General features: G+C 42.1%; 1 protein-coding gene across 1 annotated transcript; it reads right to left on the bottom strand.

Annotated features, from left to right (window-relative positions):
* Positions 1-348: 348 nt before the first annotated feature.
* On the bottom strand, positions 349-5,689 carry LOC100672540 (keratin, type I cuticular Ha3-I). The gene is made up of 7 exons (XM_003414730.3): positions 5,143-5,689; positions 4,092-4,174; positions 3,451-3,607; positions 1,831-1,992; positions 1,625-1,750; positions 1,229-1,449; positions 349-1,016 (listed from the first exon to the last, which is right to left on the bottom strand). The coding sequence occupies exons 1-7, from the start codon at positions 5,488-5,490 to the stop codon at positions 890-892; spliced, it is 1,224 nt and encodes a 407-aa protein (XP_003414778.1). The 5' UTR covers positions 5,491-5,689; the 3' UTR covers positions 349-889.
* Between the last annotated feature and the right edge of the window lie 11,881 nt (positions 5,690-17,570).

Below are 17,570 nucleotides of genomic sequence, written 5' to 3'. Positions count from 1 at the left end.
ATATTTTCATGTTGCCAAGATGCAGTCTTCCTCTCAGGACTCACTTTCTTTTGATGATGTCCTGTTTCTGTGATTCTCCCACATACTCCCTCTGAAGAGCTTTACAGAAAACGTTTGCAGATCCCTGCACTAGGCAAACGTGATGTTACTTGACACTTCATATTTCAAGAGAATAATACCTATATCTCTAAAGACACTCTTAGGTGAATTTGCCATTCCTTTTCCCACCCACCATCTTCCCCAAACACGAAATCCAGATCACTAGGTGCTACCTTCTGGAATCATTTCCTTCTAAGGAAATCACAGACTATATATTCGGGTGCATGACCCCTTCATGTAATGGAAGAACACTGGTTCCTTTTTGTTTATTCAAGACAACCAATTTTGGAATTAATGAATGGAAATCAGCATTATTATTTTTTTTTTGCCAGAATAAGAGTTTATTAGGAGTTTAACAAAGGGTGTTCATTACATCTCCAAAGGCCAAAAGAGTGACAAGGAAGATTTGTTCTAATTATGTTCTAATATGCAGAGTGCCTGGCAGCTCTATCGCATTTAATGTAATTATTTTAAAATCACATTTAGATAAGTATTTGCTAAAGTATAACATGTTATTAAAATGTGTTGTTATAAATAGATATTATTTGATCCTGTTACAGGTTTCTCTATATGGCTCAAAAGACTGATTGAGCCTGTAGGTAGATCTTGCAGGTTCTTGTGAGAAAGGATCAAGCTAGGGAATTCAGTGGAAGCCTAGAGCCAACTTCAGGAGCCTGATAGTGTAGATTTCTGCCTTTATCCACAGTGTGAGTGCGGTCGGAGATGTTCGGATGAAGCAGAGTTGAAATGGATCTCTGAAGCCCTTCTCCTCCTGCTGGCAATGAGGCCTTCAGCGCACAAAGGTGTTGCAAGGCCCGTATCGGACACGTGGACCACAGGGGCCACAGGAACTGGAGACACAGGGTCCAATGGCCTTTTCACATGCATTGGTAGTGGCACAGGGGTTGCAGGGCAGCCTGGAGACAGAAAACCATTTGGGGCAAGTTAGAAGAAAACAAGCTGAAGAGATGGAAAGATACTAAAAGCACTTTGTGTAAGAATAATATTCTTCCTCGGACTGACTTGAACCAAAAGCCCAAAATTATAAATGTATTTTCATCAAGAAGATTATTTATCATCACAGCATCCTCATGTACCAAAAGGAAGGCATTCCTGTCTTCATACTCACTTGCAGTCCTCGCTCTCCAGCAGGCCCCGGTAAGTGTTGATCTCACACTCCAGCCTGGCCCTGACATCCAGCAGCACCTGGTACTCCTGGTTCTGCCGCTCCAGGTCAGACCGGATCTCAGCCAGCTGGGACTCCACGTTAGTGATCATGTACTGTACCTGGGACAGCTGGGCGCTATAGCGGGCCTCGGTCTCTGTCAGTGTGTTTTCCAGAGAGTCTCTCTGTGACGGGGAAAACAAAAAAATGTCAGAGACATGCTCCTTTACAGGGTTTCTCTACAGAGTTATAAAGAACCACAAGCCCCAACAGTTATGGAGAGTGTATGGCCTGAAGGGGATCCCAGTGACTTCATTCCCTGACATCACATTTCTCAGCGGGAGTCTGAACAACACCCACCAGGTTGTGCTGGGCCTGCAGCTCGACCTCCAGGGCATTGACCGTGCGTCTCAGTTCAATGATCTCTGACTGGTAGGACTGCAGCTGCTCCGAGCTGGACACCACCTGCTTGTTCAGCTCCTCAGTCTGAAATATCCACAGGGGAGAAGATGGGTCAGACCCTGGGGGGCCTTGGGTCCATAGTGGCCACATGCTTAGATGCCCACCTGTGTAATGAACCATTCCTCCACATCCCTGCGGTTGGTTTCCACCAGGGCCTCATATTGAGACCTGGTCTCATTCAGCACACGGTTCAGGTCCACGGTGGGGGCAGCATCCACCTCCACATTGAGGCCCTGGCCAATCTGGCAGCGCAGGGTGTTGACTTCCTGATGAAACAGGGGGAAAATATAAAATATCACAAAGAATCCTTAAGTCCCCCTCTAAGAGAATGCAGTTCAACTCTCATCATTCTTAAGCTTTGTTCCCTTCCCTCCTCTCATTAATTGACACTGTATTCAGTGACTAATCTATGTATTCTGCTTTCAAATCTATGTCCTTTTCCCGTCCTTTGTATTCAGTGTATCATGCCGCATTTGTAGGTGAATTAATAGAGTCTCACAGAGGTGCAGTGATTTGGCCTCGGACCTGAGAGAGACATGGTGGACAAGGGTTAAGCTTTTTTCCCCAAATGCCCTGTTTGATGATTTTGCTAGAATACACATAGCCTCTGACATTTGATTCTTAACCATGGATAAAAGTAAGGATAGATTCTGGCTAAAGAGGAGAGAACAAATGTTTCCTTCAAAATAGAATAGACCAAGCTAGTGATTTGTTGATTCCTCCAGTGTAGATTTCATGAAGGAAATAAATACCAGCTCATTTCACTGCTATTCATATTTAGGGAGCCAGCATTTTAGTTTAGATGGATGTCAGACAGATTTGAATTGGGTCTCACCTCTACCACTCACTATATAGCTTCTAGGTGCCTCAGTCTTCATCTCTAAAGTGAGAACTGAACTAGTACCTACCTCTAGGGTTCTAAAGCACGCAGCACAATGTTTGCACATAATAAGCACTTGACTAATATTAACTATTGAGTCCCTGGGTAGTGTAAATGATTAACATACTTGGCAGCTAACCAAAAAGTTGGAGGTTCCATAGTCCACCTCAGAAGAAAGGTGTACAATCTACTTCTGAAAAATCAGCCATTTGAAAACCCTGTGGAGCACAGTTCTGCTCCGACACACATGGGACCACCATGAGCTAGAGTCAGAGTCGACAGCAACTGGTTTTAATATTAACTATTATCATTTACATTTTTCTGGGATTTATTGTTTGCACAAATATCTGTCTTTACAGTGCAGCTGGCCAAATAATGATGGTGAGCATGTTGCTCAGTGTTTCTTCTAGAGAACACTGAGTGGTAGAAAGAGCTCTGGATTAGAATGAGGAGAGAGTTACATTTTGTTTCCAGCTCAGCCCTCTCTGCTGGATGACCCTGGACCATCCTCCCTCTCCACTTACAAATGGAGGATTGGGCTGGAAGATCCCTGCAGGCCCATCGGTTCTGGCCCAGCTGCAGAAGAGGCTGCCAAGCTGCCTTGGTGCTGACTTTTCCCTAGCGCTGGGCTTGCCAGCTTCCTTCACTCGCCTTCTGCCTCTGGCAGAAAATCCTAATCTCATACCACAGATTTTATATTACTCATTCTTCATAAATCCCTTTTTGTTTTGAGAATCACTTCCTTGGCTAATTGAGCCTTGACCAAGAGCCTCTCCTGCACCCTGTGGTGGTTGGGAAACAGGCCCTGACATGTTTGATCCTGTGGCTCTTTGGGGAACTTCACCTGCTCATGGTTCTGCTTGAGGCATATCAGCTCCTCCTTCAGGGACTCCACCTGGGCCTCCAGGTCAGCCTTGCACAGGGTCAGCTCGTCCAGGATCCTGCGCAGGCCATTGATGTCGGCCTCTACCAGCTGCCGCAGGGACAGCTCTGTCTCATACCTGCGATCACAGGAGAATCAGGGACAGGCTGGGCAGGAACAGGCCTGGCCTTAACTGAGGCTTGGTTTGGTTTGTCAGACACCTGGGAATTAGGGCTTGTAGGTTCTTAAACCATCTCATTCATTTAGGTTTTGAACACCAACCAGTAGCTCCTGGAGGAAAATGCACTGGTAATTTTTTTAAATAAAGAGCCAGTGGATTGAAGTGGATAAAAACCCATAATTGTGAGGTTTTTTCACATTCTCATAATTGAATTCTGTGCGAGATAGAGCAACAGGGAACCCTGACGTCCACTCTGACTCACAGTGTGATTGGGGAACGTGCTTTACAGAGGAGAAGGCCTGGAGAAGGGCTTTCTGAGCTCTGGTGTGCAATTGCTCTGTGGAGCTGGGGGAAATGTCTGAGTTTGCCAGTGTTGACAACAGGCCAAGGGGAGGGAGAGAGAGAAGACAAAGGAGCAGCAATCCCCCACGTGCCCACTCACTTGGTCCTAAAGTCATCAGCAGCCAGCTTGGCGTTGTCAATCTGCACCACCAGCCTGGCGTTCTCAGCCTTGCTGCACAGGATCTGGAAGACCCAAAATATTCTAGAATGAGCAAGGGCTTTGTTATTTTCAGCCAGCAGCAATCCTTACTAATCTGCTTATATGAAAGGAACACAATGAGAAATCACAGTATATCTTGCGTAACGCAACTAAATGCCGTTCGTGTACAATAGAAAAAAACAAGAACATGGAAATATGCGAGAGAAAGATCAGTAGATAATCTTTTTCCCTCCTAATAAGCAATTCTGAGCAGTTTATAATACTAACATTTGTTATATAAAAAAAAAAAAAAAAACCTATGTAATAGGCTAGGAGCAGAGGACACAAAAATGCGTAAGGACTGGATTATACCCGCCAGAGATGTTCAATCAAGTGGCGAAGATAAATCTGTAAACTAGAGATTGGAAGGGGCTAGCTCAGGGAAGCAGTGAGTTCTCCCGACTGTTCTGGCTGGCTTGGTACTATTTCCTCCTAGGTAGTTTCTGCATTTTCTGGTTTTAGCCATCCATTTTATGCCCTCACTGAATACTGTGTGCCAGGAGAAGCCCTGAGGCATTGAGGTCAGAACAGTGAAGCCATGTTAATGGGGCACCCAGAAGAGGAAGGCACTCAGCAGTCAGAAAGCCCAGATGAGGGAAATACAAATTGGTCCAATCCTTACAAAAGATTCCTTCCTCACGTTCTTTCTTGGGCCCCCTCCTTTTCTCTCACCTCAGGGTGATAACTGGGGAGCTTGGCAAATGCATGGAAGTATTCAGAAGCAGCTTTTAATTATATACCTCATTTATGCAAAGTGCTGTTACTGCCACAGTAGGCTAACACAATGCAAACATTCAGACCTAACAGACCTGGGCCTAAAATGGGACGGCCTGTCAAGAAACAGAAACCCTTGTGTTTCAATCACGTGGAAAGCTAATGTTTCTTAATTGTATCTGAGATGCTTCTCCTGCAACTGCCTGCCAGGGAGGCAGTGTAGTACCCACCCCCTCACCTTCTGCTGTAGCTCCTCAATGGTCCGGAAGTAGGACTGGTAGTTCGGGCACACATCGGGCTCCGGCTGCTGGCACCGCTCATGGATGCGGCCCTCCAGCTCGGCGTTGTCCCGCTCCAGCTGGCGCACCTTCTCCAGGTAGTTGGCCAGGCGGTCATTCAGGAACTGCATGGTCTCCTTCTCGTTGCCGTTGAAGGAGCCCTCGCAGAGCCAGCCACAGCTGCCCACATTGGCAGGGATGTTGCAGGCCCCAGGCAGGGTGCTGCTGTGGCAGCTGGGGGGCACACAGGGCCGGGAAGAGACGCTGGTGCGGCAGCTCAGGTTGGGCAGGAAGCAGGTGTACGGCATGGTGCTGGGAGGGAGCGAGGTGCCCAACTGAAGCAGAGTTCAAGTTGTCAGAGCATGTGGGTCTCCTTCTTCTGGGGAGTCTTTATACCCCCTTCACAGAGGGTGTGGACATGAAAGACAGCCTTTTTTAACCTTTTTACTTGTTTGGTGATTGTCAGAAGCCCTTAACCTCAGTGGTTATGTGTTTCCTCAGAAGAGTCCCTCGCCTCATAAAAAACTTTACTTGGGCTTCTCGCTAAGTCAGGACTTCTCTTCCAGGCTCTGCGTAAGCGCTTCATAGTGTGGCTTCAAAGAGCTGGACCCATGAAAGCCCTGGCCCTCATTAGTGGGGCGTGGCAGGCCCAGGGACAGTGCTGCTGCTTTACTGCCTGCTCCTTGGCAAGCTTCTGGCTCTCCTTGCTGAGATGGAAAAGCAAGCATGGCTCTTGCTGATGTATCTTTTGCTATGTCAGATTTCCAAATTCCAAGTTCAAGGTCTCAAAAAGAGGATTAGATCAATTCTGGAAAGACTAAACAGTCTGGTTCCCTGTGGCCCTCTGTTTCCTCGTATAGTAGGTAGGCCTTGTGGGCTTTACTTTTTCCTGATAATTTTAGTCAATATTTAACAGATATTCATACTTTGTGCACTGGACTAGACACTGTGAAGAAGGGAAAGTAGGCGCAGTGCTGTGGTCAAACATCTGAAGAATGAAAGCACCCACACTTGCCAAGATGGTGCTAGATACTTCTCACAAACACAATCTCATCGCTCTTCACCATGACCCTTGAAGGTAGATGATATTATCCCCAGTTTACAGATGAGCAAACTGAGGCTTAGAGGATAGGTGTTAATAAGTTGTGAAGCCAGGATTCTAACACAGGTCTCTCTTCTTTCCACCATTCCATGCTAGTTGAACATAAATGGCCTACCTCCACCACTAACTTCTTCAAAGACGTCATCTCTTCTTCTACTCTGAGCACTCACTTTGCCCTGAGCATGGCATTGACATGTTATGTGCTTATTTCTCTGTCTCTGTGAGTTCTGTGAAGACAGGGGCAGGGTCTAATTTGTATTTGAATCCCCAGATCAAGGCATATGGTACCCAGTAGACACTCACTGGACATGCGCTGAACAGATGAAGGAATGAACATGAAACAGTAATCTGAGGCAGGCGATGACACGTGACAATTGAGTGGTTTAGATACTGTGGAGAGAGCACCTTCTGCTGTGGAGATTCACGGGAATAGATTTCTATCAGGATGGAGAGGCTTCTAAGGAGAGCAGGCACGCAGATGGGGAGAACGGTGTGTACTCAGGAATGGGGAGGGAAAGCCCCAGGCAGGTTTGGGAGACCCAGATAAATCTTAGGGGCTGGGAGGAGAGAGTTGTGAAGGTGAATGATGGAAAATAAAGCTGTTATGAGGAGGTGGTGGCCATGTGGTAGAGGTCCTTGATTGCAAAGCTTGGACTTTCCTGGAAGCAGCAGATGCAATGTAAGCTTTTAAGCATGAGTGTGGCATAATAAAAGCTGTTTAAAAAAAAAAAAAGCTGTTTTAGGAAATGCAAAATGGAGGTAAGGCTAAAGGCGAGCTATCAGCAAGCAGGTGTTTGCAATAGTCCAGGAAAGCAGTAATAAGAGTTCAAGTTTAGATATCTGCAGGAGAAGCGTAAAAGATGAAAGTGATGTGCGAAACATTTTCAAAGAAACAATTTGAAAAAAAAATACCAGCAATCATTTAGATAATGAGAAGAGAGAAGAAGAGTCAAGAATGGCATCAAAACTTGGCAAGCGTAAGAATTTGAGAGAAAAACTTTACCGTTCACACAGACGGCAGGAGAAAGCCATGTTTTGCAGGTCAATGATGAGTTGGCCCACTTGACTCAACACTGGCCGAGCCTTCCTATGTGCCAGGCACAGCACTGAGCCCTGAGGATGCAGAGGTGAGGAAGAAAGACAAACTTACAACCTACTGGTACACACCAGTAAATTGGATGATACGTGCTGTGGCAGAGGAGCACGGAGTGCTGTAGGAATGTGTAGCAGGAGATCTAATCAGATTTAATGGGGTTCAAAGAAGTCTTCCTGGAGGAAGTCCTGTTTTTGCTGAAACCTGACACTAAGCAAAGAGGAATGAGAAGAATGTCTCAGGCAGAGTCAGAGCATGTGTGAAGGCCAAAAGTGAGAAAACGCATGTTGCATTCAGACATGTGTCCATTTTTCACATAACAACTTATACAGGAAATGATAATATCTTATGGCTCACTGGGGCAAAATGACAAGACTGCCCTGACCAACTGTTCCAAGGACTCAGAGCATCAGGTTCAGCTCCAGACCACTACAATAAAGCAAGTCACACGAATTTTTTTGGTTTCCCAGTGAATATAAAAGTTATGTTGACACTATACTGTAGTCTGTTAAATGTGTGATAGCATAGTGCCTAAAAAAAAAAAGTATATACCTTCACTTAAAAATACTTTATTGCTAAAAATGCTAACCATCATCTGAACATTCAGCTAATTGTAATCTTTCTGCTGACGGAGGGCCTTGCCTTGATGTTGACGGCTGTTGACTAATCAGGCTGGTTGGTGGTTGCTGAAGGTTGGGGTGGCTGTAGCAATTTCTTATAGTGAGACAACAATGAAGTTTGTCACATCGATTAACTCTTCCTTTCATGAAAGATGTCTCTGCATCCTGCGATGCTGTTTGATAGCATTTTACCCACAGTAGAACTTCTTTCAAAATTAGAGTCAATCTTCTCAAACCCTACTGCTGCTTTATCAACTACGTTTATGTAATATTCTAAATCTTTTGTTGTCATTTCAGCAATGTTTAAGCATCTTCACCAGGAGTAGTTTCCATATCAAGAAACTGCTTTCTTTGCTCATCCATAGGAAGCAACTTCCCATGAGTTAAAGTTCTGTCATAAGAGTGCAGCAATTCAGTTACATCTTCAGGCTCTGCTTCTAGTTCTCTTGCTGTTTTCGCCACATCTGCAGTTACTTCCTCCACGGAAGTCTTGAATCCCTCAAAGTCATTCGTGAGGGTTGGAATCAACTTCTTCCAAACTCCTGTTAATGTTGATATTTTGACCTCCTCTCATGAATTACGAATGTTCTTAATGGCATCCAGAATGGTGAGTCCTTTCCAGAAGGTTTTCCATTTACTTTGCCCACAGATCCATCAGAGGAATCACTGTCTATGGCAGCTACAGCCTTACAAAATGTATTTCTTAAATAATAAGACTTGCAAGTTGAAATTACTCCTTGACCCATGGACTGCAGAATGGATGTTCTGTTAGCGGGCATGAAAACAACATTAACCTCCTTGTACATCTCCATCAGAGCTCTTGGGTGACCAGGCACACTGTCAAAAAGAAGTAATATTTTGAAAGGATCTTTTTTTTCTGAGCAGTAGGTCTCGACAGTGGGTCTAAAATATTCAGTAAACCATGTTGTAAACAGATGTGCTGTCATCCAGGCTTTGTTGTTCCGTTTATAAACCACAGGCAGAGTAGATATAGCATAATTCTTAAGGGCCCTAGGATTTTCAGAATGTAAATGAGCGTTGGCTTCAACTTTAAGTTGAAGTTTAGCCCCTAAAAAGAGAGTCAGCCTGTCCTTTGAAGCCTTGAAGCCAGGCATTGACTTCTCTCTAGCTGTGAAAATCCTGGATGGCATCTTCTTCCAACATAAGGCTGTTTCATCTGCATTGAAAATCTATTGTTTAGTGTAGCCATCTTCATCAATTATCTTAAGTGGATCTTTTGGATAATTTGCTGCAGCTTCTACATCAAAAAAAAATTTTTTTTTTCTACATCAGCACTTGCTGTGTCACCTTGTACTTTTATGTTATGGAGCTGGCTTCTTTCCTTCAACCCCGTGAACCAACCTCTGCTAGCTTCAAACTTTTCTTCTGCAGCTTCCTCACCTCTCCCAGCCTCCAGAGAACTGAAGAGAGGGTCTTGCTCTAGATTAGGCTTTAGCGTAAGGGAATGTTGTGGCTGGTTTGATCTTCTACTGAGGCCACTAAAACCTTCTCCATACCAGCAATAAGGCTGTTTGGTTTTCTTATCATTCGTGTGTTCACCGGAGTAGCATTTTAATTTCCTTCAAGAGCTTTTCCTTTGCATTCACAACTTGGCTAACTGGCACAAGAGGCCTAGCTTTCTGCCTATCTTGGCTTTCGACATACCTTCCTCACTAAGCTTAATCATTTCTAGCTTTTGATTTAAAGCAAGAGATGTATGACACTTCATTCCACTTGAACATTTAGAGGCCATTGTAGGGTTATTAATTGGCCTAATTTCAGTATTGCCATGTCTCAGAAAATAGGGAGGCCCGAGAAGAGGAGAGATGGGGGAATGACTGGTTGGTAGAGCAGTCGGAACACACACAACATTTATCAATTAAGTTTCTCACCTTATGTGGGAAGCAGTTCGTGGTGCCCCAAAACAATTAAAATAGTATCATCAAAGATCACTGATCATAAATCACCATAACAGATAGAATAATAATGAAAAAGTTTGAAATACTGTGAGAATTACCAAAATGTGACAAAGAAACACAAAGTAAGCAAATGCTGTTGGAAAAATGGCACCGATAGACTTGCTCAACGTAGGGTTGCCACAAACCTTCAATTTGTAAAAAGTGTAGTATCTGCAAAGTGCAATAAAGTGAAGTGCAATAAAATGAGGTATTCCTGTACTGTGGGATGCCACTAACCCATTCACCTCAATAAGGTTGAGAAACTCTGCATTAAAAGAACTGAAAGAAGCTCAGTAAGGATGGTGTGAGTCAGGGAGTGACTAATGAGTATGGAAGGGGAGGTAGGCGACAGGCCGTGAAGAACCATGTAAACCTACTTGAGGAATTTAGGCTTTATCCTGAAGTAGACAAACATATTCATAACAAAAAAAAATTATATAGTTTTAACAACGAGGACAGTTGAGGGGAAAAAACACACTACAATGACAACACTGCATGCTTTCAAATATTAGGATTATGGGTTTTTTTCTTTATACTTTTATGCTCTTTCCAATTTTTTGGAAACATATATATACTTCACAGGAATAAGAAAATTGCATTAAAAATTCCAAAAGGAAATCCTTGCACGTCTTATAAAGCTACAAAGAGCTGTAGAAGAAGCCAATAGGTAACTATTCCAATATAATCACTAAATTATGCTTGAGCTCGTTATTCTGGAATTAAAACTTTTGCCATGATTAGCATTCATACCTTTGTGACAACTGCTGACTTTGCCAATTCCAAACGTGAGCTATTAGGAAATGATGAAGGGAAACCAAACTTCCTGTGGGATCAAGCAACCAGTAGTTCATGAATTGACTAGCATGTGATCTGAGCTTCAGATGAGTAGAAAGCCAAAGGGGAGCAACCCTGGGAGAAATGCACTACTGCCAGCCTACAGTCCAAGATCAGGTGTTAAATAATCTCACATATATGTAAAGGATGATGACATTTCTTTTCTGGAAATAATGTCTAAGTCAGATGAAGCCTAGAATCTTAGAATATCAGACCTATGTGACCATCTCACACAGCAATGTCATTTTACAAGTGGAAAAACTTTAACCCAAAAGGAGAAGTGGCTTCCCCATGCTCATGAAGAGAGTTTGTGAAAGAGCCTAAACTGGAAAAGGATAAATTAGGGTAGGGACATGAGGACAGGGCACAAAGTCATATACAAAATCAAATGCATTTCTATACTTTAGCAATGAACAATCTGAAAATGGAATTAAGGAAGTAATTCCATTTACAACAGCATAAAAATTAAATACTTAGGAATAAATCTAACTAAAAAAAGGGCAAAACTTGAACACTAAAGACTATAAAACATTGTTGAAGAAATTAAAAAAGATCTAAATAAATGGAAAGACATCCCGTGCTCATGAATCAAGAGACTTACTTAATATATTGTAAAGATAGCACCATACCCCAAATTGGTCTACAGATTCGGTGCAATCTGTATCAAAATCCCAACTGGCTTTTTTGTAGAAATTGATAAACTGATCTTGAAATCCATATGAAAATGCAGGAGACTCAGAATAGCCAAAACAATCTTGAAAAAGAAGAAAGGAGAAGGACTCACAATTCCTCACTTACAACTTTAGAACTGTAGTAGTCAAGACAGTATGATACTAGCATAAGGATAGACATATAGATTAATGGAATAGAATTGAGAATCCAGAAATAAGCCCTTACATTTACAGTCAATTAATTTTTGATAGGGGTACCAATACATTTAAATGGGGAAAGAATCTTTTGAACAAATGATCCTGGGACAACAGGAGATCTACATGCAAAAGAATTAAGTTGGACCCCTTCTTTATACCATATACAAAAAATTGATTCAAAATGGGTCAAGTCCTAAACGTTAACAGCTAAAATTATAAAACTCTGAGAAAAAAACCTAGGAGTAAATCTTCATGACCTTAGATTAAGCAATGGTATCTTAGACACAACATCAAATGCATAAATGACAGAGAAAAGATATACCGGACTTTACGGAAATTAAACCCTTCCATGCTACAAACAATACTTTCAATAAAATGAAAAGACAACCCATAAAATGGGAGAAGTTATTTGTAAATGATACCTCTGATAAGGAACTTGTATTCTGAACATATTAAGAACACCTACAACTCAATAATAAAAAGATAAATAACATAATTTAAAAGTGGGCCAAGAATCTGAATGGACATTTCTCCAAAGAAAATAGATGTACAAATGGAATAAGCACGTGAAAAAAGCTCAACATTATTCATTAAAAAAAAAAATTAGGGAAATGCAAATCAAAACCTCAGTAAGACACCACTTCACACCCACTAAACCAAACAAAAAACCCCATTACTGTCCAGTTGATTCCCAATCATAGCAACAGTATAGGACAGAGTAGAACTACCCCATAGGGTTTCCAGGCTATAAATCTTTATAGAAGCAGACTGCCACATCTTTCTCCCAAGTCGTGTTGAACCACTGACCTTTCAGGTAGCAGCCAAGCAATTAACCACCGCATCACCAGGGCTGTCACACCCACTCAAAATGCCCAGTGCCGTCTAGTTAATTCCAACTCAGCGACCCTATAGGACAGAGAGGAACTGCCCCCATAGGGTTTCCAAGGCGAGGCTGGTGGATTCGAACTACCAACCTTTTGGTTAGCAGCCAAGCTCTTAACTACTACATCACGAGGGCTCCTCACACCTACCAAAAGGACTATATATGTATTTTTTTAAGTGGAAAATAACAAGTGTTAGTAAGGATTTGCAAAAATTGGAATCCTCATACACTGCTGGTGGGAATATAAAATGGTGCAAATACTGTGGGAAAAAACAGTTCAGCATTCCTCAAAATTTTAAACAAGGTATTATGTGACCCAACAATTTCAGTCTTTGATGTATATCCAAGAAGTACATAAGTCCTAAGTGGGATAACAAAACTAAACCCAACTTTAGACAATGTAGTGAAGCTGCACAACACTAAAGACAAAAAGAAAATCTTAGAAAGAATCAAAGAGGGAGAGAAAAAAAAAAAACATGACTGATAATGGAACTACAGTTAGATTAGTAATAGGCTTTTCAGCTTCAGCAATAGAATTCAGAAGACAATGGAATAACATCTTTAAAATGCTGAAGAAAAGTAGCTTTCAACTTAGAATTTTATACCAACTAAACCATCAATAAGGAAGACCGAAGAAGAATTGACGCCTTTGAATTGCGGTGTTGGCGAAGAATATTGAATAGACCATGGACTGCCAAAAGAATGAACAAATCTGTCTCGGAAGAAGTGCAACCAGAATGCTCCTTAGAAGCAAGGGCGGCAAGACTGCGTCTTACATACTTTGGACATCTTGTCAGGAGGGATCAGTCCCTGGAGAAGGACATCATGCTTGGCAAAGTACAGGGTCAGCAGAAAAGAGGAAGACCTTCAACGAGGTGGACTGACACAGTGGCTGCAACAATGAGCTCAGGCATAACAAAGATTGTAAGGATGGCGCAGGACTGGGCAGTGCTTTGTTCTGTCGTGCATAGGGTCGCTATGAGTCGGAACCGACTCTAGGGCACCTAACAACAACGACAACAAGCCATCATTTAATAGTGACTGCTAAGAAGAATTTTCAGAGAGTAAGTTAGAAAATTTATCACTTACAGATTCCGTAAGAACTACCAAAGGATATATTTCAGAAAACAGGAAATCAAAAACATAAAGGAGGAGAAAAGTGCAGGGAGCAACGTAAGCATCTAAGTTTGTAATCATGTAGGTGGGCTAAGCAACAGTGAGAGCAACGACCAAATCCAGGCGTATAAAAGCAAGGTGGAACTGAAAACATAAAGAACAGAAATTTAAGCAGCTGTATGGACCTTGTATTGTATGCAAGGAAGAGAGACATTAGTTTAAATTAGTGTTAAATGTGTACATTTAAAAATTGAGAATAAACATTAAAACAGAGTGAAAGGGAAGACAAAGAAAACCGCATCAATCCAATAGATATCAGGAAAGGCGAAAACAAGAACCAAAGAAAAAAAATCATGGTTCATAGAAAGCAAAAAATAAAATTTTAAAAATAAATTCAAATATGTCAGTAATAAAATGAAATATAAGTAGACTCAACCCTATTTACCCTCCTTAGACCACCTACGCCAAAACTCCAGCCCCCCTTCTCTGTCTCCTTGCCCTGCTTTATGTTTCTTAGCATTTAACACTTGACAATAGTACATGCGTGTTTGCCTCTTTTTTTTTTCAATTGCCTGTCTTCTCTCACTTGAAAGTAAGCTCCTTAAGAGTAGATCATTGTTTTGTTCACTGTTATGTTCCAACACCTAGGACAGTCTCAGGCACCATCATAGGCATTCGATTATTTGTTGAAGGGAATTTAATTCAACAAATGATCAATAACAGCATTTTAAAAATATTTAATCTCACCTGGAATCAGACAAGAGCAAAACACCATTTTATCCCCATTTGGCAATATTTGCTAAGATTCGAACTCGAGCACTGCATCAAAATCACCTGGATGGCTGTTAAAACAGATTGCTGGGCCTGTCCCAGAGTTTCTGAGTTAGTGGGACTGGGAATGGGAGTTAAGAATTTACATTTCTAACAAGCTCGCAGGTGATGCTGACCAGGGAACTGTACTTTGAGAACCTCTGCCCTAAAGAAACACATACACAGGCTTAAGGAAACATTGGCAAAGATGTTCACTGCCACACCTTTGTTAGGGAATAAATAAATGAAGATATCATTTGTTGGCACAGTGGTTAAGTGCTCAGCTGCTAAGCAAAAGGTCCGTGGTTCAAACCCACCAGCCGCTCCATGGAAAAAAGATGTGGCAATCTGCTTCCGTAAAGATTTACTGCCTTGGAAAACCCATGGGGAGGTTCTACTCTGTCCTACAGGGTCTCTATGAGTCGGAATCGGAATCGACTCGATGGTAACAGTAATATATTAATTAAAATAAATGAACCAGAGCAACGTGCATTAACATAGAACTCAGTAACAACTTTGAGCGGGAAGAATTAGTGGCAGGATTTATAGCATTTACATTTTCTAACTTACACTGCTAAGTTGATAGACATGCACACGCGCGCCCGCGCGCACACACGCACGAATAAAAGACCTACAAGAACATCGTTTATGCATACACCTGGAAACCCTGGTAGTGTAGTCCTTAAGAGCTATGGCTGCTAACCAAGAGGTCAGCAGTTCAAATCCACCAGGTGCTCCTTGGAAACTCTGTAGGGCGGTTCTGCTCTGTTCTATAGGGTTGCTATGAGTAGGAATTGACTCGACGGCAGTGGGTTACGGACACATGCATTTTTTTTTTTAATGCTTTAATTTGCAGATTATGCACCAACCAGGTGGCATAGTGGTTAAGAGCTACAATTGCTAACCAGAAGGTCGTCACTTCAAACCCACAAGGCACTCCTTGGAAACCCTATGGGGCAGTTGTACTCTGTTCTATATGGTCGCAATGAGTCGGAATCAACTCCACAGCAACAGGGTTTTTTTTTTTAAGCTTAAAATAGTATTTACCTCTAGGAGGAGAGAGAAGAATGGATAAATGTGGGGTTTTTTTTAAGTCTCCTTAATATTTTATTTCTTTTTAAAAAAGAGAGGTGACAAATATGGCACAAGGTTAACATCTCTTAAATCTTGGTTATGCATTACAGATCTCTTTTTTTGTACTTTTAATATGTTTGAAATATTTTATTATTAGCCATTTAAAAACTGGACAATGAATAAAGAAAACCGAAGAAGAACTGATGCCTTTGAATTATGGGTTTGGCAAAGAATATTGAATATACCGTGGACTGCCAGAAGAACAAACAAATCTGTCTTGGAAGAAGTACAGCCAGAATGCTCCTCAGAAGCAAGGATTACAAAACTTCTTCTCACATACTTTGGACATGTTATCAGGAGGGACCAGTCCTTGGAGAAGGGTATCGTGCTTGGTAAAGTAGAGGATCAACAAAAAAGAGGACGACCATCAATGAGATGGATTGACACAGTGGCTGCAACAATGGACTCAAGCATAACAACAATTGTGAGGATGGTGTGGGACAGGGCAGTTTTTTATTCTGTTGTACATAGGGTCTCTATGAGTTGGAACCCACTCGACAGCACTTAACAAACAACCACAGAGCCATTTAAAATAAGAAATACCATTGCCTTCTTACACTAATTGGCAAATCATAGGATATCAGAACGATGTCAGTGGTGAACTTTTGATCTGTTTTTCTTGTGAGTATGTAAGAAGAACAGTAACAGTGAATCCTACCCAGATAGCTCAGAAACCCATTTGACTCTGCCCTGAGAAAAAGTGATTTCTCCAACACTCCTTTATCTTTTCCATCAAAAAAGAACAAGAAGAAACCACCGTGGCAGAGGCCAGGACTCAGAACAGCATCCCTGGACCCAGCTTCCCACTGACACTGCCCCCTCAAGCATAGAGACTCATTTAATACTTTACACACTGAACAATAAGAGCAAAATACATTTATCATGTTGCAAAATTTCAACTCTCACTCTCAAGGTACAGAACGGGATAATTGGGAGACACTTTGTCCCTGATAAAGGCAGCTGCAGGGTAACTGTTGGTGGACGTGGTCCTAGCATGTACCAAGAACTGACGGGATAGATTGGGCAAGAGTATGTTTGTAGGAGGAAGGAGGCAGCTCCTGGGAATGAACTCATCCTGAGGGAAGAGAGGCTGGAGTACACAAACTGGGTCCAGGACATTCTGAGCCCAGCATGGGGTGTCACTCAGTTCATCTTCCAGTGTCTCATACCTGAGTTGTGGACAAGGGAACTCCAACAACAAAGGAGGAAAAATTAAAAGAACCAGAGTGTGAGAGCACAAGAACTTAAGAGTAACATTTAAGCCAGCATTGTCACAGCAGGGGAAGGTAGTATCAGCTTCATCTCCAGGAGAGAAGACACAACTAGCAGTTTGGCCAAACTCTGGTACAGGGCCCTGGGCACCAACCACAGCACACACAGTGACAGAAGCCGTTAACCTTGCCAGATATCAGGGCACCAGCAGGAGCAGGGCAGAGCATAGCTCTCACTTTCAGTATTGACAGAAACTAGAGATTTAATATCATACTTGGCTCTAAACAGCTTTTGGGGGCTTCCAAAATTCAAATTGTGGTCCTGATAGTTAAAAATTCAAATGACGAGAGAACACTTTTAAAATCTGTTGGGTATTACTCAGATATAAGACATGGCCTTTTTATTATCATGAGTCCTTCAGTTTTTCAGTATTTCCCAAAGGAGGATTTCAGAAATGTTTTGGGCACTTATAGCATCATGCCTCCCCAAGTGACAATTTTGAAGGAAAATGCCTATTTGACGTATAATACTGGAGTGCTTGTTTGAAATCAGTTTTATTCTCTCATATCACACCTCATATATATAACTGACATTCAGTGAGCGAGCTCTAGGTTCAGCCCAATTTCTCTTACGTGAGTAAGGGAAAAATTAGTAGTGCAGTCCCTGTGCTTAGTTCAATAAATATTAGCTTCGCCCCCTCTTTTTGGAGGGACTTGGAAGAGAAATGTTTTTTAGAAATGTTGACCATTGTATTTTA

This window comes from Loxodonta africana, chromosome 18, assembly GCF_030014295.1.
Source record: "Loxodonta africana isolate mLoxAfr1 chromosome 18, mLoxAfr1.hap2, whole genome shotgun sequence".
Classification (NCBI taxonomy): Eukaryota; Metazoa; Chordata; class Mammalia; order Proboscidea; family Elephantidae; genus Loxodonta; species Loxodonta africana.
Note: the sequence above shows the minus strand (reverse complement) of the source record. Positions and strands in the feature narration are given on the sequence as shown.